This window comes from Zeugodacus cucurbitae, chromosome 6 (genome assembly GCF_028554725.1).
Source record: "Zeugodacus cucurbitae isolate PBARC_wt_2022May chromosome 6, idZeuCucr1.2, whole genome shotgun sequence".
Taxonomy (NCBI): Eukaryota; Metazoa; Arthropoda; class Insecta; order Diptera; family Tephritidae; genus Zeugodacus; species Zeugodacus cucurbitae.
In genome coordinates this window covers 26,980,414-27,006,037 of record NC_071671.1, presented here as the reverse complement: position 1 = coordinate 27,006,037, position 25,624 = coordinate 26,980,414, and the positions used below count along the sequence as shown (strand labels likewise).

The 25,624-nt window shown below is 35.1% G+C and overlaps 1 protein-coding gene and 1 non-coding gene across 5 annotated transcripts in view; one reads left to right on the top strand and one right to left on the bottom strand.

Moving 5' to 3' along the window:
• The window catches only part of LOC105219588 (probable serine/threonine-protein kinase DDB_G0267686), a 155,389-nt gene that overhangs the window by 52,007 nt on the left and 77,758 nt on the right, over positions 1-25,624 (top strand). For all 4 annotated transcript variants that reach the window (XM_054234181.1, XM_054234184.1, XM_054234182.1 and 1 more), the window contains one exon: positions 25,243-25,496. In XM_054234181.1, the coding sequence (XP_054090156.1) occupies positions 25,253-25,496 (244 nt within the window). In that variant the 5' untranslated portion in view covers positions 25,243-25,252. The remainder of the gene's footprint in view (positions 1-25,242; positions 25,497-25,624) is intronic.
• On the bottom strand, positions 19,063-19,281 carry LOC114804951 (small nucleolar RNA U3). The gene has a single exon (XR_003753061.2). It is a non-coding gene; the product is annotated as a small nucleolar RNA U3 (small nucleolar RNA).

Sequence of the window (25,624 nt, the reverse complement as noted above, 5' to 3'; positions counted from 1 at the left end):
TAACTCTATTACAGCTTTTGCTGTCCACTCGCTCACTCGGTTCCATACGAGTTGCGATTGTAGCATATGCGGTACGATATTTCCTGGAGTCAGGCGCACTTTTAGGAGTTCCTCTAGTTGGGATCTCTCAATTTCATAACGCGGACATTCAAAAAATATGTGTAGTGCGTTTTCACATCCATTTCCACAGTATGGACAGTCTGATCCATCGTCATGTCCATATTTTTGTAAATATTCCCTAAAACAGCCGTGTCCTGTTAGGAACTGAGTCAAATAAAAGTCCGTTTCACCATGCTTCCTCTCTATCCACTCCTTGACGTTTCTAATAAGCGTATGTGTCCACCTACCTTTCGTTGTCTCATCCCAGCGTTTCTGCCACTCATGGAGGCTCTTTTCTCTTTCTGCCTTCCTCTCTTCGGTCGTCAGGCGTCTACCCATAGTTTTGGTTTTATCATATATTCTCTTTAATTCCATTGCCAGAATGTCGGGAGGCATGAAGCCCGCTATAACCCCAACTGCCTCGTGTGAAACAGTCCTGTAGGCACAGGCAACTCTAATTGCACTTAACCGGACTATTATCCTCGTCTTTTCCAAATATGTCTTTCGCTGCAGAGCTGTTCCCCATATAGGTGCCGCGTACATTAGTACAGACTGACTCACTTTGGCCAAAAGTGCTCGTCTGCTCTGGCTTGGACCACCAATGTTGGCCATTATCCTCTATAGGGCCGCTGTAACCCTTGCCGCTTTCTCACAGGCTTTGTCGATGTGGGTCTTGTAACTTAGCCTCACATCTATCATCATACCCAGATATTTTAGGGACTTCTGGGTGGATATGTTATATCCATCAATGTTTAGCGTGGCAGCTTCTAACTTTTTCCGACTTGTTATCAACACTGCTTCCGTTTTCTGGCCTGCTAACTGGAGTTTAGTTGCAGTAAGCCATTCCTTTATTTTAGTCGCGATCTGGTTGCACATACACTCTATTTGACTGATTTCTTTCGCCACGACCGTTACAGCAATGTCGTCAGCATACCCAATTATTTGAACGTCCTTTGGTAGTGGGAGGCGCAATATTCCGTCGTATAATACGTTCCACAGCAGCGGGCCTAGAACTGAGCCTTGGGGAACTCCACCTGTTATCGCATAGTTTTGTGGGCCTTCATCAGTATCGTATATTAACACCCTGTCGGACAGATAGCTTGAGATGATCTTCACCAGATAGGGCGGTGTATTTTTTATTTCCAGAGCTCGTATAATATGTGGCCAGTATGCCGAATTAAATGCATTTTTTACGTCGAACGTCACAATCGCACAATATTGTTTAGAACCGTACATCCATCTAGTACCTTCTATGGCTTTACTGGCAACATCTGTCAGCTTTTTAATTGCATCGATTGTGGATCTGTTTCTTCGGAAACCATATTGATTCTCTGCCAGGCCCGGCGGCTCTTTTTCTAGATGCTGATCCAGTCGTACGCATATTATACGCTCTAGCATCTTCCCAATCGTGTCCAACATGCACAAAGGCCGGTAGGAGTTTGGCTCTCCGGCTGGTTTGTTTGGTTTCTGGAGAAGGACCAAACGCTGCCTCTTCCAAATTTTTGGGAAAATACCCTCCCGCATGCACCTCGTAAACAGTTTCGTGAGCGGATCGGTGTTGTATTTAGTGGCAATCTTAAGAGCCTTATTCGGTATGCCATCCAATCCTGATGCTTTGTTGTTGGCGAATCTGTCTGCGGCTTCGATTACCTCTTTGTCGGTGACCATTGGTACTGCCGTCGCTACAATTTCTTTATTATACCGCTTTTGCCTCTTATTTATTTGTGTACTTAGTTTGAGTCACCTGTGTACACACACATATGCGCCACAATGGCTGCGGTTCCAACACCGTCTGCTGCTGACAGCAGCCAAGCAGCCACCGGCGCTGCCATACTTTGTGGTCTTTTGTGTGGCATTTGCTTGTGTCTTTTCGCAGCGAAATTAAATAAATTTCTTTGTTTTGTTTTAGTAAAAAGTTTCGTTGAACAGAAGCAAATATTGAAGTTCATATGTAAATATATATGTAAACTTTATGGAAATGTAGACAATAAAGGGCGGTCGCAGCAGTAGTAAAATCAGTAGTAGTAGCATGATAGCAAAGTACACTTGAGCACACACTTGGGAAACTGTCAGTGCGAAGTTATGTGAGAGATAATAGAGACAGACATATATTTCTCTACAAACTTATATCTTTTCATTTCCAACTCGAATATTTCATGTGAGTATGTGAAAAAAAATATTTTTATTCAACGAGAGAGTTTTCAGAGTACTACGAATGCCACTAAAGATCAATGAAGTCGAGTCTCAACTCCATATCTTTGCTGTTGTTGTTGTAGCGGTTATCGAAACCAAATTTGGTGGAGAGACATCACAGGTTCTTAAGTATTTCTTTGGATGATGAAAAACTTTAAACCTAAAACACTGGAATGTGTTCGGAAAAGTTCGAAGCTAAGCTGATATTCGGTTCTACAAAACTGCTCTTCGTAGCGACACATTCTGTAGGCTTTCAATATATAAAGTGGACTAACTGAGTCCACAAATCTCTGGTTCATAAGGTTGGGCTAGCACCATTCTTTGTTGTCTTATTTTCCTTTATATCGGAGCGTTCCAGCAAAAAATACCTTCGACACCCTTAAAAAGACTATAGTTCTACAGAATCGTTCCGACATTTTACAGTTGCTGAAGATTTCGTGTAATATTGCAGGAATGAGCTCTGCTGTCTTGTCTTATTCAAGATTAAACCAATATGTATGTATGTGATTGGCGTTGCAACCATTTAGCCGGTTATAGCCGAATCGACGATAGTGCGCCACTTCTCTCTCTCCTTCGCAGTTCGGCGCCAGTTGGAGATCCCAAGTGTAAACAGGTCGCTCTCCACCTGGTCCCTCCAACGGAGTGGAGGCCTTCCCCTTCCTCGGCTTCCTCCGGCGGGTACTGCATCGAACACATTCAGGGCTGGAGTTTTTCCATCCATTCGTAGAACATGTCCTAGCCAGCGTAGCCGCTGTCTTTTTATTCGCTGAACTATGTCAATGTCGTCGTATAAATCGTACAGCTCATCGTTCCATCGCCTGCGGTATTCGCCGTTGCCAATGTTCAAAGGACCATGAATCTTACGAAAAACCTTTCTCTCGAAAACCCCAATGGTCGTCTCATCGGATGTTGTCATCGTCCACGCTTCGCCGCCATACATCAGGACGGTAATAATGAGCGACTTGTAGAGTTTGATTTTGGTTCGTTGAGAGAGGACTTTACTTTTCAATTGCCTACTCAGTCCAAAGTAGCACCTGTTGGGAATAGTGATTCTGCGTTGGATTTCAAGGCTGACATTGTTGGTGTTGTTAACGCTGGTTCCCAAGTATACGAAACTATCTACTACTTCAAAGGTATGACTGTCAACAGTGACGTGGGAGTCAAGACGCGAATACGCTGACCGTTTGTTTGATGACAGGAGATATTTCGTCTTGTCCTCATTCACCACCAGACCCATACGCTTCGCTTCTTTATCTAGTCTGGAAAACGCAGAACAAACGGCACGGTTGTTGCTTCCGATGATATCAATATCATCGGCATACGCCAGCAGCTGTTCACTCCTGTAGAAGATTGTATCTAGACTACCCAAGTGGAACGTCGAGCTATTCTCTGTAACCTCATTAAACCTGATCGCAAATAAATCAATGTAAGTTCTGCTTACTTAGACTCGACAGTTTCGGGAATGGTTAGGGTTCCTAAAGTACACGTTGTTGGGACCGGGCTTGGACCGCTGACAATTGGAGAGGAAGATTATAATAGCATCTATCTGTATTTGGTCCTAAAATAGACGGTCCCAACAGCTGCAACTTTTGGAGAACAGCATTTCTCCGCATCCGCATCCGATATCACATTTTCAACTGAAACTTCGACCTGGCTGATATTTAGGGAGTTGGATATCCGTTCTTGCGAATCCTTCTCTTATTCAATTCTTTCTGTCCCGTTTCAGTGGAGTTTTGTTACTTAATGCTGGTCTTTTCTAAGACCGTTGGGATATAACTGTAACGGATTCTTGGAACTTCTATTAATTTAATATTCGCTTAAAGAACAACAACTTTTTTTGATTTTTCATACTACATAGAACACATATTCTTTACTGCATCTCCATCGCAGCCAACCAGTTCATTAAATATGCAAAACTTCTGCCAATATTTTTTATACTAATTGAAAAAGTTTACATCCCCAAGCGCTTCAAAAAATTTGCAACTTAAATGGTCGACCTCCCTCACTACAGTATAACTTTTGCTTTTACCGTTAACAATTTACATACGTTCAGCACCGTGAAGCGTTCCGAAAAGTTCGTCCAACAACCAGAAAAAAAATTTTAGTTTTCCATGGATATTATGAGTTGGTCATCATAAAATCCGCAAAGTTGCAACACAATTATCCACACCTGCCAAGTTTTTGTGCAACTTTAAGTTTTCCACTTTATGCTCTCTATTTTCTTTTCAACGGTATTTTATCTCATCATTTGCACTTTAGTGTGTCTTATAACTGCGCTTTACCTTCAGCACTCAACCAACAACAGCAAACTACTCAGTATAATACGCAAATAAATTACAGGCGATTTTTTTAGTGAGGCCTTAGCTGAAGCAGCGAAGGACATCACCAACACTACTGGCGCCATTCTGTCCTTTTTTGGTCATAAGCCAGTGAGTTGGCCCGCTCTCAGCCGCACAGTGGCGTCAAAAAATAAGTAGTTGACTAGGTCAGGCAGGCGAGTTTCTGTGTGGAGAGTGGGTGTTTACAGTTTAGCGTTTTTTTTTGTGAGGCATAAAGAGAGTGTGAGTGTCAGTGAATGGGAGTTTGAGTGTAAGAATGAGGATTTGAGTAGCTCAAACTATATTCTTGCTTGGAAAATTCTCTGAAATGTGGAGATATCACTAATTAAACCGATTGCTATATTTAACTCTCATTTTGTTGGTAGTTAAACTTAAGCTCAAAAATTTCTTCATTACTAAAATATTTTTTCACTCCAAAAAGCACTCAAATTAGAAAAATTATACATAGTATAATTTTTTTAATCATAAAATTTAAACTGAAAATTAAAAGATATTTTTTTTCTCAAAATAACAAAAAAAAAAGACAATCATACTTAGAAAAAAATACACAAAATAATTTTCGTCGTTTCACCCTAATAAAGATGACATTTGCTGTAATTTTATTAATTACAATTTTATATCAAAGTTTTCTTAACTATCAGAATATTTTCACTTGAAAAATTATATAAAACAATTTTTTTTTTCAAAATGAACTGTAAAATTTTTTAAAATAACATTTAAACTTAAAAATTAAAAATTATTTTTCACTCAAAACTTTCACTCATACTTAAAAAAAAAAACTCAAAATAAATTTTTTAATTCGTTTCAATCCAATTAAATACCAAATTTGTCTTTATTAGCTTTGATTATATTAATAAAAGTTTGAAATCAAAGTTTTCTTCATAACCAAAATATTTTTCCACTCAAAAAAGCACTCAAACTTGAAACATTATCCAAAGCAACATTTTTAACAAATTTACCTGTAAATATTATTTAAAATAAAATGTAAACTCAAAGTGACAAAATAATTTCGCTCAAAAAAATACTTAAACTTGGAAAAATACTCAACATAATTTTTTGAAAAAAGGCAAATTTGCTTTTATAAATGTAATTTTATTAATAATAGTTGACATAAAAATTTGCTTAATTTTCAAAATATTTTTACACTCGAAAAAGCACTCAATCTCAAAAAATAACACAAAAAATTATTTTCTAAAAAATTAATTGTAATTTTATTCATAATATAAATAAAATTTAGAATTTTCTATTTTATCAAATTTGTTTTTCCACTCAAAACTTAAAAAATTCTCAAAATAATTTTTGGAAACATGAAACCCATACATAAAGTTTTCAATATTATCAAAGTGTATTGCATTCAAAAAAACACTCAAACTTAAAAATAACTCAAATTAGAATTATATTTCTTTTAACCTGACAATCAAAGAGCATTCCAACATAAAAAATATCCAAATAAAATTAGCTCTTAGTGCTTTCTCTTTACGCATGCGCATACTTTTGTCCTTTATTTGAGTGGCCCACCCTTATACACCCCCACGTTGACCTTGAATATGTTGTTGAGTTGCTCTTTTACATGCACCTTCGCCAGTGTAATGGTTTTGCTGTAACTGCCCTACATTACTACCCTCAACCACGTCATACTACAGAGTCAGGCGAGCTGCCGGCAACATGTGTCGTCTCCCAACGCGCACAGCATCCCTTGTGCATTGTCAGCGAGCTAGCGACTTGCCGAGTGAGTTGTATGAGTAGTTTTCAAATAATAATTGCGCTCATCCCCAACTTTACGCTTCACTTTCGCCGTCCTTGCTGAACTAACTGGTTCAATTGGTTGTTGTTGTTGTTGTGCTTTATTGTTGTTATTTTGCGATTGTTTGTTTGTTTATTTGCTGGGGTGTTTGTGTGACTGTTGCTTTTGCTATAATTGTCGAGTTGTAATTGAGTCAGTGTATCAGTGGATCAGCAGCAATCGTCGTTGTCATTCCAAAATTCGCCTTCGTGTGTGACAGGTGTCCGCGTCCAACAGTTGGCTAAACGGCATTTTATATTTTTTTCTTGTTTGTTTATTGTTGTTGGAATATACAAGCGTAGCTCTATTTGCGTGGTGGCTGCTGTGACAAGGCCATTTGAACAGGAATTTCTAGAAAATTTGATGAATTCACAAATAAAGCGGTTGGAATGGTCTACGAGTTGCTCTCTGTGTGTGTGTTCGCGAAAATTTATTATGTTTAATGCCGTTAATGGAATATCAAATATAATGGAGTGCTAAGAGATGCCATGACTGACTGTTAGGTGACGTATACGCCGTGGTGGACAGTGCTTAGGGAATAAAGTGTTATTAGTGGGTTCTTCACTTTAGTATATTTTAAATATTTGTGGAAAAAGTGGAAATAAGAAAATTATAAAAAAATAATAAAATTAATTCGGAAATTAACAAATAAAATTATAAAATAAAAATTTGAATATACTTATGGAAAAATATAAAAAATAAAATAAAAAGGAAATTACCAGAAATTAAATTAAATAAATAAATATGAAAATAACAATAAAAAAATATTTATTAATGATCAGTTATTAGTAGTAAAATTTATTGCAGATGAACTCTTATTTAGTTGAGTAGAACTGAATTGACTGATGTTTCATTGAATGCAGTTTAATTAACATTCAATTTAAGCTTAATTGTGCAATTAAAAATTTCCTCATCACATTCAGTTAAATTATTTAATTGGAACCATTTCAAACAGCTATGCTAATTGAGTTGTTTATAAATTTCGAACCCAGAGTTCCTATATACCAACAATTTTCAAGACGTGAAGGCTCAGTGCCAATGTCTTTCATTTTATCCTCATGAAAGCAAAATTGTGTAACAATTTAAATCAGTTTAAACTTAATTGCGTAATTTATATTATCAATTTAATTTTTTTTTTGAGTTCAATTTTATTAAATTGAGTTCAATTAAATTAAAAATTATGTTTTATTTAAATTTTTTGAATCATATTATTAAAAAAATAAATGAAAAAATCATTAAAATATTTTAAAGACAACATTTTCAATAATACAGAAATAAAATCTATTTTAATCACATTCGTGCTATTTCGTAAAAAAAACTGTTGACATGATTACTACCAACGCTTGACTAATACAATTTGCCATCAAATTCAATAACATTTTAATTTCCATGCAATATTCAATTTGCTGCGCTGTCATGCTCACAAAACACAGAAAAAGTAAAAACAAAAAACTCAAAAAATTCCTCTTCAAGCGCTTCTTGTTGCATCGACTGTTGTGTGGCGCATACAACATGTTGTTGTTGCTAGTGTTGTTATGTGATGTTGCCTAAAAATGTGACAATAGAAGTAGCAAATTCATTAGTGACGCCAACAAATCGACATCAACAACAACCATTGCACCGAAGTTGCATGCGAGTGAAACAAAGAAAACAGCAACAATAAAAAAAATATTAAAATGTTATTGATTTGTCATTTTGGCGGCAAAGCGAAGCGGCCACGTTCAGCCGCTGCAGCCGATAGCAGCGACAGTGAGACGGAGCTGCCGGAATATGTTGTTGCCAACGGTATTAATGCAAATGTCATTCGTGGCGCCGTTACAAATGAACAGCGGTAAATATGCAATACTTGTTTTTATTACTGTTATTTGTTATAGCCCTTCGAAGTGAATTGAAATTCACTTTTGTTAGCGCGCTCTGCTTAGCGCTATTAGTAAAGCGTAGTTATTTGCATTTGTTGTTGTTGTTTTTGTCTATTGCTTACTGCAGTTAGTTTGTTGACGGAATCATGTGCTTATATACATACAGATGTATAAACTCATCATCATCGTAGACGTCATTCCGCATGCAAATGACCTTGACACACTTCGTAGGTGCTCGCTGAGGAAACAAAACAACCGTTAAAGATGATGAGTTTGAGGTTTATTACGAATTGCAGTATTGCTACGTTTGAAGTTCGGAAGAGTAATGCAATGTGACATTGACTTTAAAGCGGAGTTGTAATTATATAGTGGGGAAAGAAAACTAATGGTTTTTTGGCATTTATATGTGAGACCTAGACTTCATATATTTAATAGATTACCAGATTACTTTAAAACTTTAGGTTTTATATTTTATCGACTCAAAATGCTATATATTTTACATGTTGTGCTTTATATGTATGTATTTTCATGCATTTTCTTGCATATAATTTCATGAATTACTTAAGCATTACCTTAGGAATTAACTTATAATTCTTTCGTAATTTAACCATTACTTTATTTTAATCTTTTTAAATCTCATAGCAGCTTAACTGATAATCTTAGTTAATTCCATACATTTTTTTTATCCATTACATTATTCATTACATTTTGCATTACCATTATATCATGCCATTCTTTCGAAATTTATTTATTACTTTCGCAGTTAATTTCATACAAATTTTTATCCATTACTTTATTCATTACATTTTGCATTACCACCACTTCACCATTACCTCATACCATTCTTTCGAGCTTTATTTATTACTTTCTCAGTTAATTGTACAGAAATTTCTATGCCATACTTTTTACATTACATTTTGCATTACTTTCATTATTTATTACTTTCTCAATACTTTTGTTTATTTATTACTTTCTCAATTATAAAATACTTATAAATTACTGTATGCATTACTGAAGGACTTAACTCGTAAGTTTTCATGACTTATCTAGCACCTTTGTTTGAAACAAATCATCTCAACTCAGCTGATGACATTATCTATTACGTAATGAAATTTATACAACTAGCTATTACCCAATGCATTACTTAATTTTATACATTACTCCATGCATTATTTATTCTATACTTTTTAATTAATATATATGTTTTATGCAATTTTGTATCTAATTTGACATTGATTTAACCTTTTATCTTCCGCTCACGCTCTAAGATTCGCTTTAATTTTTATTACTCATATACATATATTATAAGAAACTGCGAAAGCTAACACTCACAATAAACAGGTAATTAAATATCTTGTGCATAATAATTAGAAAATATAATATATGAGAAAAAATAATAATTGTGAGTGATAAAGCTTAATTGCAATGAATTGGAAAATTGATGCGCTTCAATTTCAGAATTTCACAGTTGGTTAGACAGATTTTTTTTGTATTACATAAAAAAAAAATATTATGAATACATAAACAGATTTTTATATGAATAAAAAATAATTACTTAATTGATTTTTTTAATTTAATTTTTAGTTTCTTTTTTTTTTGTTTTTCTTAGTGTATTCTTAGAAATAGGTCAACTTATCATTAATAAATACAACAAGTAAGGAAGGGCTAAGTTCGGGTGTAACCGAACATTTTATACTCTCGCAATTTATTGATGTAATTTTATAAAGACAACACAATTCGACCCATATATTCGGCATAAAGTTCAATAGAATAACGAAAATCATCATAAATAGTATATGGGGACTGAGGTAATTCCTAAACCGATTTCACTCGTTTTCACCACCAAGATACAACGCATCGAAGACTATACGCTCACTTAATTTAATATTACTTATAATTAGGTATATGGGATCTGGGGGAAGTTATGACCCAATTTTTACCATTTCAGGTACAGAGCAGAGATCTGCATTGAGTAATAATGAAATTAGTGCACAAACTCATGAGCCAAACAAATTGGTGTAAATGAGTACTAATACAAATATCAAAAATGACAAAGACTCATTTCCACCAAACCAAAAAAAAAACTCATAGTATTTCTACACTTATATGTGCCGTCAATTTATGACTCAAACGAGCGTATATTAAAAATTTCATTTTACTCACTTGTTCATTGGTCACGATGAAAATAAACTTGAATGAGCTCGCTACACTGATCGGCATGAGTGGAATTGTGACTTCGTAGCTGAGCACGAAAGTAAAGATACCCAGTAGGATCTTTGTCACATTACATGTTTCATTATTTCATTGAACATGCATTTTCGTGCGTCTTTATTTATTTTCAATACATTACTATTAAAAGAAATATATTAGAACCTAAAAGTATTAACTTTACTGTCATTAATTAACTTAAAACATTAAATGTAATACACGACATCAAAAAACAAAACACATCGTTAGACATTTCCCGCAGGGCACTTTTGCCTAGCGGCGGCACAGCCTTCGTCAGTTTTACTTTGATCCTATTCGTATCACTTTATTTATTTAGCTATACTATTGGTGTTATTTTGGTGGTATGGCTCATTTTTGTTTAACTTGACTGAATTATTGGCTCATGAGACAATTGAGCACTTCAACGATACGTATGAAGAGAAACTTACTCATTTTTCATGCTCTCGCTTTGTGTGCTGTGCGTAAATGTGTTTTAGTGGATCTTTGTGTTTGATGATTTTTGACTTATATGCACTAATACTATTTTTTGTGTTACTCAACCAATGACTCAAAAAAAGGAATAATTGCAGTTCTCTGGTACAGAGAGAAACTGTTATAAGAAAAAAATTCAGAGGGAATGAATTACATTAAAATATCTGAGGGATTTACCTATATTTTCGGTGAAAAATTAACCTTAGGCACTGAGTCCTTCATGTTTGATATCAGGGGCCTTGAAAAGTCATGGTTCGATTTTGACAATTTTTCCACAAGTGATGTCACAGCTCAAATACAGTATTTGTGTAAAGTTTTATTCCGCTAGCTTCATTGGTTCCTTATGAATACATTATAAAGTGAACGAATCAGATGGAATTCAAAATTGGGTTATATGGGAAGTAGACGTAGTTGTGAACCGATTTCGCCCATATTCCACCCGTGTCATCAGGGTGTCAAGAAAGTGTTATGTACCGAATTTCATTGAAATCGGTCGAATAGTTCTTGAGATATGGTTTTTGACCCATAAGTGGGCGACGCCACGCCCATTTTCCATTTTGTAAAAAATCTCAGTGCAGCTTTCTTCTGCCTTTTCTTATGTAAAATTTGGTGTTTCTGACGTTTTTCGTTAGGGAGTTAACCCACTTTTAGTAATTTTCAACCTAACCTTTGTATGGGAGGTGGGCGTGGTTATTATCCGATTTCTTTCATTTTTGGACTGTATAAGGAAATGGCTAAAAGAAACGACTGCAGAAAGTTTGGCTTATATAGCTTTATTGGTTTGCGAGTTATATACAAAAAACCTATTTGGGGGCGGGGTCACGCCCACTTTTCCAAAAAAATTACATCCAAATGTGCCCCTCCCTAATGGGATCCTATGTTCCAAATTTCATTTTCATAACTTTATTTATGGCTTAGTTATGACACTGTATAGGTTTTCGGTTTCCTCCATTTTGTGGGCGTGGCAGTGGACCGATTTTGCCCATTTTCGAAAGCAACCTCCTCAGGGTGCCAAGGAACATGTGTTCCAAGTTTCATTAAGATATCTTAATTTTTACTCAAGTTATCGCTTGCACGGACAGACGGACAGACGGACGGACAGACATCCGGATTTCAAATCTACTCGTCATCCTGATCATTTATGTATATATAACCCCATATCTAACTCTTATATTTCTTGGTGACACAAACAACCGTTATGTGAACAAAACTATGATACTCTCTAAAATACTAAATTTTTAATGACTTTTTAAAATATAAAATTCAGTCAAGTCCTACTTTCATGCTCATCACTGTATACATTTGATGGTTTAATAAATAATATGTTAAAAATCAGCGAGCGGAAAATTGAAAACTATTCGTTTGAGAAATTTTGTAATTACATTTCCATGTAAATACAAAATACATACATACACTCAAACATACATATGTTCAAATATAGCTGAATCTGTGTATGTAAATGTGTATGTATGCTACATAAATTGCCTTTTTTATGTCAGCAATATTAATATTCAGTATTCAATTAGTTGTTTAGAATTTTTTTGTGTACTCAAACGCTTGGAAAATTAAAAAAGCAATTTATTGTTGTTCGTTGAAGTGAGAATAACTAATTTATTCACGACATTGCATTCATCTAATATATAAAAATCTCGTGTCACGGTGTACGTTATTGAACTCCTCTGAAACCGCTTGACCGATTTTTGTGAATTAAGATTCAGCGTGCATATCGGCTAGGGTGGAGAATCGGACAACATCTATTTTTCATCCTCCTAAATGTTAAAGGTGGTCCACCCCTAAATTTTTTTAACTTTCGGCGAAGAAAATTTTCTAAAATCGGGAAGTTATTGGTTGTTGAAGTTCAAACCGATCTGGCTAATTTTAGTCTCGAAAGTGAGTAAATATGAATAAAAAGATATCAATAAGAGAATTTTATTCGAGTTGACAAGAAAAATATAAAAAGAGAAAACAAAAAAATAATATTTTGAAGGTTGTCATTGTTGCTTTGTTAAAATATTTTTGTTATTGTTCAATTGTATAAGGTTGTGTCGATAGCCCAAAACAATTTGTAAAAAATAAGGAAAGGTTAAAGTTCACGTCCAACCGAACATTTTACACTCTCGCAATTTATTGATGTAATTTTATTAAGACAACACACAATATGACCTATATATTCGGCATAGAGTCCCATAGAAAATCATAACATATAGTATATAAGGGCTGATGTGATTCCAGAACCAATTTCACTCATTTTCACCACCAAGGTTAACGGGAATAGGGGTAACTTGGCACCTGTTAGTAGGCAAACAAACGGCACATTCGGCCTTGAAATTACTCCTAAATTACAAATGAATGAAACACCAGTCGGCAAAATCGCCAAAAATAGCGCTATAACGAAGATTTTCAAAATATTCAAGAAGTTGCTGGAGGTACTGCACAGGACTTTAAAAGATCTTGATTGTCGATAAACGTTTTTAGTGGAGCCAGGATTCTGTTAACAGGTGATTTACGCCAGACTCTTCCAATTATTCCTGGATCAACTGTTACTGACGGGCTAATCGCACGCCTAAAGTCATTTAATTTGTGGCGACACATAAAGTATCGCAAATTAACAACTAACATATGAGTGTTTTTGCAACAATATCAAATTGCGATTGTAGAAGCAGTTGGAAATGGTAGGGTCGCAGTTGACACCTCGATGGATTAATAGCATTTCCAACAGATTTCTGTCACTTCATTGACTCGAAAGAGAAGTATTCCTGACATGAAACCTCAATATGATAACCATAAATGATTGAATGACCTATATTGGTGGTAAAAAACAAAGATATCGATGATCTTAATGCGACAATTTAGAATTTCGGTCCAGGAGAGTGGACACAGCTACAACCCAGGATGACGTAGTCAATTATCCCAAACTATTTAAAATTGCCTGTACTATCACCACTCACTTTGCAATTAAAAGTAGTGTGAGTTGTCACCATGCTGCGTAACATAAATCTACCTCGAGTAATCAATATCGTCGCCGAAGCCAAGATTGGACCAACTTAATTTAATGTATACCTTAGCCACAACAACGTGTGGTAGGGTCTGCTAGTATGTATGTATATAAAAAGATATCAATTTAGCTGAGCTATATAATGGCCTTTTCCAACAGCCAATTAATTGATCAATTAAAATTTTGATATTTGGGTAAATCGATCTTAATCAGAGTTTTAATCGAGCAGAGGCCGGTTAATTGCTCAATTAGCTCCTGTATGAAAAGGATATAATTCACCTTAGCAGAATTAATAAATCTATATGTTATTAAACTTACCAGAAGTTTGAAAATCCATATTAAAATTATATGGGAGCTAGGGGAAGTGATTACCTGATTTTAAAAATTTTTGGCACAAATGCACGTTATTAAAGATTCCCTCTGAATTTCTAGAAAATTTCTGAGACGCGTGATTTTCGGTGAGAAATTGTCCATAGTCACTGTCGCGCTCATGTTCGGTATCCTGGACCTTGAAAAGTTTTATGTACACATATAAAATTATATAGTTTTCAACATAACATTTATCTGGGGAGGTTGGCGTGGTTATTATCCGATTTCACCCATTTTTATTGCACATGATGACATGATTCTTCGTATTACCACGATTTCGGTCTTCAGTAATTGTGAGTTAGGCGCTCACGAATACACTGGAATGAGCAAAAAAATCGAAGAAAAACCAATCCGTGAAATGGTGTGACAAACTGGTCGAACTCTGTACTATGAGAGAGAAAACTCTTTTGTGTATTTGATTTAGAGTCAGATTTACAGATTTTCAAAATTTGATGAGAAGAGTGTAACCATAAGTGTCTTCATTTGTTCAGAGTAAGAAGGGCAGCAATTTGTGGGAACTACTTAACTCATCTACCCAAAAGAAGTAGTAAACGTGTAGCCTTCGTTTATATCTCATCATTTTGTATGAGAGTAAGCAGCATATCGTTGTTTTTGTTGTAGTAGTTTAGAGTAATTCCATACAGTGGTAATTTTGCCATAGTGAAAGTACTATGGACTGAGTAGTAGTGATGAGCGATATTGCTATTTTTTATGAGAATTTATACTCCACCTTTTTTTTTAATTTTTTACATTTACATTTTTATTAATTTTAACAATAACCAGAATTTACCTGCTTTTGTAATCACAATTAATTAATTAATAAATTTTAGGTACATTTAACTGCTTTTGTAATCACCGTACCCAAAATTATCAAAATCACAACTAAAATTTCTAATGTGATCACTAAACAGTGATTGCTACTTTTGAACTGATATTGTTACTAAACAGTGATTGATACTTTCGAACTGGTATTGCTACTGAACTGTGATTGTTACTTTTCGAACTGCTATTGGTACTGAAATGTGATTGCTACTTTCGAACTGATATTGTTACTAAACAGTGATTGCTCCTTTCGAACTGATATTGGTACTGAACAGTGATTGATACTTTCGAACTGGTATTGCTACTGAACTGTGATTGTTACTTTTCGAACTGCTATTGCTACAGTGATCGAATTAGAATCACTGAACTGGTACTGTTACAGTAATCGAATTAGAATTACTGAACTCGTATATGTACTGTGATCGAACTCAAATTACTGAACTGCTATTGTAAATCACTGATATTTACAAAAATTGATCACAGTTGCTATATGTGATTTTTCAATCACAGTGAAAAAATCACCGGTAGTGAAATATCGCTCATCACTACTGAGTAGGCAATTGAAAAGTAAAGTCCTCTCTCGACGAACAAAAACTAAACTCTACAAGTCGCTCATCATTCCCGTCCTACTTTACGGCGCAGAAGCGTGGACGATGACAACATCCGATGAGACGGCACTAGGAGTTTTCGAGAGAAAGGTTTTGCGGAAGATTTATGGTCCCTTAAACATTGGCAACGGCGAATACCGCAGAAGATGGAATGTTGAGCTGTATGTGCTGTTCGACGACATAGATATAGTCCTGCGAATAAAAAGACAGCGGCTACGCTGGCTAGGTCATGTTGTTCGAATGGACAAAAGTGCCCCAGCTCTGAAAGTTTTCGATGCAGTATCCGCTGGTGAAAGCCGAGGAAGAGGGAGACCTCCACTCCGATGGAAGGACTTGTCTTCACTTGGTATTACCAATTGGCGCCAAACTGCCAAAAGGAGAGATGCTTGGCGCGTTGTTTTGGACTCGGCTATAACCGCGTAAGCGGTGTCTACGCCAGTCAAGAAGAAGAAGAAGAAAGTGAAACACAATTTGTAACGGTTACTTAGACCAGATTTTACTGATTTAAGGTTGACCTCTCATTCTTCATCGCTGCCTCTATAACAGTATTTTTCACTTCTTTGGAAAAAACATACTTTTTCCTTACTTTAAATCGCTCTGTTTTGTTATGTGAATGTATAGAAACACAATCGCTCAAGACATACTCACCCAAATCTAGGGAAGGCATTACACTCAACCCGCTTCAAATCGAATCACCTCATTTCTGATTTCATTTATATATGTGTATATGTACATATGTACCTACTATGTATATGTGGATATGTGGTATATATTTACAAATGCATAGAAGCAGTCGAAGAACTTGCATTTTCAATTTATTATCGACCTATTTTTTTGTTGTTGCTATTGTACGCACTCGAACACGCTACGCGGAAAGTGATTATTGTGCCAACACAATAACAACAATAAAAATTTATAACAGAAGAAAAAGTTATGTTTTCAAGCAAAAAGTTTTGTTGTGGCAAGTGAAGCATGAATTAAAAAAAAAAAAACAGAAATACAAGAAATGCACGCATAAAAATTACGAAGAACAAATGGCAGCGGGCAAAAGGGTGCACATACGCACACTCGTACATATGTAAGTACAGACGTGTGCAATAAAAGTGCATAAAGCAAAAAGTAAAACAAAACAATAACAATATTATGGTGTCATAAAAATAATAATGTAAAAAGCAACAACAACAACAACAACAACAACAACAACAACAAAAACTTGTATGTGGCAAGTGCAGCAAAATTAATGCAAAAAGAAATAATTATTCACCACTAGGCACTGCCGACGCTGTTTTACTTGCTCAACTTGTTATTGTTGTTGTTGCGCCTTGTTATTGCTGCCAACAATGCATAATCGAAAGAAGTCATCAAGAGGAGTCAGCCAGCCAGCCAGCCAGCAAGCAGTGAACAAAAAACGACGACAAACACTGCAATGGGAATAAGTGATTAGTGCTTGCTTGTGCGGAAATAACAACAACAACAAAAAAATAACAACAACAACAAAAAATAACAACAACAACAAAAAAATAACAACAACAACAAAAAAATAACAACAACAAAAATATCGCGCAACAGCAAGTGACGACAATTAAAAAACACGACAACGAAGTGCGATACCACAACAATAAAAACCAACGTCAACAATAATGAGAACTCTACAATATAACAACAACAATAGCATTCATATGTGGTTGTTGTAGCCACACAAACCACATTCAGTCGCTTGCGATTCTCATGCAACATAAATATAAAACCTGCGCTGCCACACTGACACAAATGTGGCAGTGCCACCTACCTGTGCTTGTATGCGTGTGTGTGTGTGTTATGCGCGCTTTGATCACTCTGTTGTGGGTGGCGGTTGGTAATTTTGCCACCACAGACACCACAATATTTTAATTATTCCTCATGCGCGTGTATTACTGTCAGCATAATTGTTATTGTTGTTGTTATATATGCTAAAGTTGTTTGTTGTTTTTCCTACTTCTTTCAGTTGCTTACAATGTTGTTGTACACAATTGCGTCTGCATAAACATACACTTTTCAGTTCAGGTTTATGTTGGCGGTTTGCAGAAATTTATGCTTTGTGAGAGGAGGGAGGGAGTGAGGTTGTGGGGTCTACCGAAAATAAGACAACAAACAAACGAGTTGAGTGTAAACATGCCCTCAACAGCAATGCATACTAACTAACTTTTGTTGGCAAACGTAATAAAATTATTAAGTTTGTAAAAAAATGTTGGAAAATGCGCAACAAAAGCACAATAAAAATTAGAGAGGGGTTAATGAGGGATGAGAGCGCTTGAAAATACAGGCATATATGCTTGTTTATATGAATAAGATGTAATGAAAAATAATCCAAAACTCTGGGCTTTTGTAAGCTTTTGATTTTCAAATGTTAAATTTATTTGAGAAATTAAAAACAGCGATCCAAAGTATGCTACATTTAAATTTTTAATCTTTCTAACATAGTATTTGTGCTGTAAAATTTTACAAAAATCGTAAAATACTGAGAATTTCAATTACGTTATATTGTAAACCTAAACAAAATCTGTAAAATATAAGTGTAAATATTTTATATACCAAAGAGACATTGATCTGGAAGTTTCTGCATAAAAAAAGGTACGTGGAGTCCCTACGCGCGGAAGAAGTTATACTTCTTAGTGATATTCCAAGAAATGTATATTATTTTGTATGAAAGAAAACTAGCGAGAAGGAAAGCATAAAAATATGGTGGAGTGACCAACACTTTCTTAAATTCACATTTTATAAATTTATTATGCACATTTTATAAATCAAAGTCCAAATCAATTATCATTTCTGGGATCTGACGGATTGATATCTATAATATTTACAATTGGATTATGATAACTAAAATACGATATGACATGTCTTACATCTATTTTATCTATATAACTCGCGAATACCGCATCAATAGTCGTACCTCCTTTTGTCGTAGGATCATTTCTTCCATTGATCATTTCTAATGAAAATTTCTCTCTGAGGAATGCCAGTAGTGGTTCAGCTTCTCGCAATGAGAAATTTACATTGAAATCTCCCGCAAGGAGTACCGGTTGTTCGCTATACTCAACTAGTACTCCGATAATATCTGCAAAAGCTTGCGAACCCGCAGTTGACATATTGAGGCATATTGTTGCTTTTACACTAACAAAAAAATACAGCGATTTTGCAATTGCAAATATACAAGACCATTTGCACCAGATTGCGAATTGCCCTACTGTACTTATTGACTGCATTATTATATATAATTATTTGTATAAAACCTTGAAATTTATTTATTAAAATCACCACTCAGAAGTCGTTTTATCCATTGTAACCGAGCGATCATCAAAGAAACATCATTTCTAATATGCCACAAGATAAAATTAGAAATGAAGTTTATAAACCTCACGCTGTCAGATAAAACGATGTACCTCCTCATCACGGGTGCTAATACTTTCGATTTGCTAAGAAAGTAAATGAAGACTGACTACAGAAATGAAATGATCCTGTGAAGTATAGTCTTAACTTTTCAACGGCCAACGTAGAGTATTTCAACCAAAAGGCAAACAAAATAGTTGAGAATTCGCAGAAATGAAACAGGAACGAAAGAAAAACAAATAATGCACAAGCATACAAACATACATTTGGGTACACATGTGAATATGTCACCAACCAAAAATTTAAACATTGTTCTACAAAAACAGGAATTGCTCAAATAGCATAAGCATGGCAAGTGTTTTAAGTTCTCTGCTTTACTCTCATTCACTCTCTGTCTCTCGCGTTAATTGTTCAACGCTATATATAGGTTGCGATAATTGTTTAACGCGTTAACACTCCGTAACTCGAACTCTTAAATTGGCAATAGAAGTCAAATTTCATACAAATTTCCTTCCATAAATCGAACTTTTCGACCAGGGCATAATTCAAAATTTAAAATTTTACTATCAAGGAACAATTTTAAAGGAGTCCCTATATTCGTATGGAGGCGAACAAAAAATATGATATTATTCTAATGGAGTTCATAAATCGTGTAACAAAGGCATCGGATACATACGTCAAAAGTCAATAATAGCAAAATGCAACAAACAAAATTACATAATACATGTTTTAATGTATATACATAAAACTGTTTGCGATGTAAATAACTAAAACTGTGGGTAATCTATATTTTATACCTTTTTGAAAAATTTATGTTTTAATGAAAATTCTATAACTCGAAGTCTCTCTAACTCGAAGCTTTTTTGTGGATTATGGTGATTCGAGTTAGAGAAGTTCCACTATATTTTTAATTCAGAAAATATTTTTTTATAAATTTTCTTAAGAAGACATTCTACTCTAGTGTATTCTGCAAAATTATCATATCTTGGTTACTCATACGCACTGACGCACCGCATTTGGAAAATTATAATAGCTGCATGATATCTAGATTCTAGTAATATAGCATCTTATATGTAATATATACATACATATGTATATACCCACAGCCATATATTATTACAACACACATTTTCTTATTTAAAGCCTCGCTGCAGTGTCTCTGCAGAAAATGTTGCATAGTTTTAGGCGCCCTTATATTTTTACATATATTCAAATGCATTGTCATAATGTTTTAGCCTGCACTGTATAATACAATTATTTCTGCAGTAAAATATATTTATCAGTTCGAAAGCCTAAATTAAAATGAAAACTCAAATATTTTTTATTGATTTAATTAAAAATTTATTCTGTTGAATGTCAAAATCAAATTTTTTTCATATAAATGTGGCTACAAGCACATTACTGACGGTCTATAGAAGAATTTTTCTTAAAATTTCGCAACACTGGTGCTATGCTGAATTTTGAGTTAAAAAAATGTTATTTCGGGATCCCGAAAATTTTCGGCACTCAATTATTTTTATAATTATATCTATTTTGCATTTTCTTCATTAAATTAATTATTTCACATTCGGTATCCCGAAATATTTATCCCGAATTTTCGGGACTGGTATTATTCATGTTTGAATAGAAGTAAAATTACATTTTGCCAATGTTTAATGTTATTTCCTTTATTAATATTATGAATTCAGCAGCAGAAGACTCGGGATCCCGAAATAGTAAATTTCGGGATTAAAAAAAATTCAAGTTTGAACAGAAGTAAACATTTAATTTTGCTAATATTCAGTATTACTTTTAATTTTTCATGGACCAAATGTAGCTTTCATACTTGTATAAGAAACTGTATACATATTTACACACAAATGTACTTATATACATATTTTTGCATTTACATAAGTTCCTTTTTAGTTCTGACACATTTCTACCACACTAATAACTGTGTTGTCGTCAAAAGGCAACATAAATATGTTCATAAAATAGTTTATATATTTTCTTCAACTATTTTGAAATAATGCAAAGTAAACACTTTGCACATGTATACACATATGCATATGTACATATGTACTCTCATTCACACATGCTCTAAATATCAAGTGGAGCAACGCACAGAATGTTGCAAATTGAACTTTGTGCTCAGATGTTGGTGTTACTTCCAATGGCGCCAAATACCAAAAACAACAAAAAAGTAGCAAGTAAAATCAGACAAACGCCGCAAAAAGTTGAGAAATATGCATTATTCTACATATGTGCATATGTATGTGTGTAAATATATTTAAGTAAATAATAAATATTTTTTGTGTGCATGACGGTACATATTTACAGTGCTGAGCTCTTTATTTACTCTTATTGCTTTTCAACTGAAATTTCAGTTCTATGAAAGTAAATATGTATGTATGTAATCATATATGTATGTATATGTATATATGTGCCACATTGTTGTAATCTCCCCTCATATTTGCTGCAATGTCAATGCAATCGCCATAATAAACCGTTGATTCATATAAATTTCAATTTCCATTAATTTCGCCATGACATTGCCACAATGACAACCAGCGACGCGACCGAGACAATTAACTGTCAGCACTTAACAGCACTTTTGGAATTAAAAAAAAAAAAACGAAAAAAAATGAACAAAAATGCAGATAAAGTGTTGCACACAACAACAGCAACTCTTGCCACATAGGCCACATTATGAAATAGTAGTAGGCACATTTTGTGGCAATCAACAGGCTGCGGCCGCAGGCAGCTGCTGCTTGATTAATTAATTAATGAAAAACGTCAAGTTGCACGCTCATCAATGCCACAGACGCACATAGAAATATGTATACGCTAGAGGCTGTTGACGCAGCCAAACTATGTCTGTTATGCCATAGACGTACGTGTAACGGTCGTTGAGTGTCTGGGTGGTGCATATTGGATCACCAAGTTCAAGAGTGGTATGACCATTACCATGGGTGTCAGCGCGTCCACACAATTATTTGACCACCACAATTCACAAGCAGTTCAGTTAAATTGACAGTAAGAGTTGATTCGTATATATTTTTGTGATTTTCACAGCAGATAGATCATAAAATATAATCTTCCTACATTACTTGAAGTCGGATTATTAGCTTCGAGAAGAGTGATCAATCTTTTTCTCAACAAAAATCAGAATTAAGTATCATTAACGCGCTCAACAGGCTTCATAAAGAGCGAGATGTGATACACAACCTCAGTCTTAAGTTCATATTCTTCAGCTAGAGATCGTGAGATCTACTGACTTATCACTGTTGGATCGCCAGACCCCAAGTATTTGAGTGAAAACTGTCAAACTAACGGTCTGCTTATCAGAACTTACAAGTTTCCGCAGATAACGATACAAGGATCTATAATGTCTGAGTATATTTCTTCAAGCCTATTACTTAATGGTTTAATGATCTTAAAACCCTGTCCTGAGCCAATTTCGAGCTTTAAAACTCTGAATATTTTGAATAGATCACTTTTGTGTTGTAAGAATACTTAGAAGATTGAAGGAAGCTCAAGTCAAATCATAATTACTTACTCGGTTATTAAAATACGTAGATACCCGGTTAGAAGTAGTCAGCATCTCAATTTTATGTGACTCGCAAACATTGGTCCATTTTATTATCATCGAATCTGAGTAAAGATAAGTCTTTCCCAAGTTCTCAAGTCCCCTGCGCTGGTACAAATATAATTTTATAAGTACTTAATAATTATTTCACTTACAAACCGCACCCAGTTCCATTCTGGAATGCTTTCTGCAGATGTCTATGTTATTACAGCCATGTAACTCATATTTTAGAAGTCCTTATTGTATTTTTCCGTGATCCGTACGCTATTCTTCGGCCAATGAAACCGAGATAAGTGAATATTTCTAGTTTATCATCACGTAATTTTCGAACATACGAGAATATACTCATAAAAGAGGATTCAGACAAAGCTTGGGTGAAAATGAGGCGTCTCCAACCAAGGCCCCTGCGCTCCTTTTATGCACCAACTCAACACTGAAACGCGAAACATTTGGAACTACATTTATATCGAGTTCTGGAAGAGCACTGCAAGCAAACTGTTCCCTTTATTGCATTCCTCCAGCCTTCGACGCCATATTACACCGAACTGACGTCTAGACTTCAATGGGTTTTAAGTGGGTTATTGGCACTGGATACTCACACACTTCTTCTAAGTGTATTCACTTGGTAACAACCTCATTTATTTATGGTACAGTGTGGGATTTATGTCAGTCCCATATCAAATACATGAGATGACATCAGTTTCATCTCATACACCGCAATAAACGTCACCGCACTCACACCACACAAATTTAGCTCAGCAACTAATTTATACATTTGCAAATTGACATTTCCATTTCAGTGTTTACACACATACATTTGTATTTGGTGTAAGCGTGGTGGTATGTCCTTTGTGGCTCCCCCGGTGTCTTTCACACTGCTGCCGCGCTTTGTAACGGTACTTTGGTCGCATTTTCGCTACACGCGCGAATTAATTCACTTCTGCTAATTAACTCAACATGCCAAACATCGCATATTTCACCACACCCTCCATCACACCACTTGTCAACACCGCTAACTTATTTGACATATATAAAATATCCCGCAAAGCCCCCAATGTTGAATAAATATATATTGTTTTACTCACATGTGTACCATCATCCAACGGTACTTTTCGCAAAACGGAAATTAAATGCTGCAAAAAGTTGTTGGAAAAGAGCTTACCGTTAGATTGCAGCAACTCTGCCTGACCTCTTCATGACCTTCGCTCGCAGCTCAGCTTACATCCGTCTATAATTCATCTCGGCCGTACGTCGTTAAAGGATGTTCGGTCGTGTCATATGTCAATCTTTAATTGCCACGAACATACACGACATAAATGTGCTTTGCAATTAGTAAAGTCAGCGAATTCCAACGTAGCGGAAATGTTAATTGAAGGATAATTTAGTTGGCATTAAATACTCATAAGCATATGCTGAAATTGTTGATGTCAAAAGTGGAGCGCGGGGTGTTCTCAAGTGTGCGATATTAATTGCGCATAAATGTTTGCTCTTCTTTGCGGGCGTCAAGGCGTGGTTGGCAGATGAAAGTGCAAAATTTCAATTTATTACGAAGCGTTAATTACGAAATGAGCAGTAAGCAGAGAGAGAGAGGTAGAGAATGGTTGAAAGAGTTAACAACAGACGTCTAAGTTTCTAACCGTCGGCATTTTTAAAAGCTTTTAAAATTAAGTGAGGTTATGTTGGAACTAATCTATTAGTTAAGTTAGGTTAAGTGCAGTTAGGTTAACAATTAATTGAACTTTTGTGGTGTTAGTTTAACCTTAGAATGATTCGAAAATGATAATTGTGAAGTTAGTTTACCTTAGGATAATCTGAAAAGATCATCTATTTTCTATTCCAAATACAAGTTTCCCATGTTATAAGCTATTTCTCATTCCGAGTTGGCTTCAAATTGACAAATTCTAAGGCTCCGAGTTCAGAGAAGACACCAGTTTCAATTTTCAAGAACGTAACAGTAAAATGCATGCTTCAATCTCTCTCAAAACCTAGAGTTTCCCACAAATTTTTCGAAGTTCCCGAAGATTTACAAGTCTATAAACATCACCTCTTCAAATCTCAAATCAGTAAAGAATACCTTTCTCCGGAGCTCAAGATTGTCTAATATTTCACTATTTCACAAATCGTTTAATAGATGAGGATCCCGAAGGCTTACAACTATCTATAAACACTACCGCTTTAAGCCTAGAGTCAATCAAGAATTCCTTCCTCCGGAGTTCAAGATCGTCTAATATTTCTGTTTTCTAATGCAGCATCAAATAGTAATTAGACCAACTGGTACTTTGCGGTTCTACTAGTTTAGAGATCAAACTAGAACTGTGAGTTTGCCATTTATTAGTTCGCGAAGTTCTCAGTAAGACTTACATAATGAGATCTCTTGGTACCAATATTGATTAATTAGTAATATCTCATGATATAGAGTGAGGTTAGGAACGAGTAACAGAAATGTAATAGACGTATTTGATCCAGGAAATATTTCAGATATATTTTTATTCTAACAACATATCTATTAATTTACTTATACATTTTCCTCTCTTACAGACGCCACAGCATGTCTTCCAGTCTAATGTCTTGTGTACGGGAGAATTCCCCACCGTTAGATATTGTGGATGGCGCTAACTGTAGCAGTGCAACGGGTCCAATGTCGTTACCCGATTGTCATATGTCTACAATGTCAACAGCTAAACAACAACAACTCACATCCACACCACTATCAACGCCAAATATCAATGAGAGCAGTAGCAGCGGTGGCGGCGGTGCTGGTGGAGGAGGTGATGGAACAACACAAAATACTGGTGAGTGAAGAAAGTAAACCATATAACTGTAATTGTAGTAAACGTGTGCTATTTTTAAACAAAATGCGTGAAAATAGCTCAGTGCTTAGGAAGAAAGATTTTTTTTTATTCTGAAATACGTTTCTTCA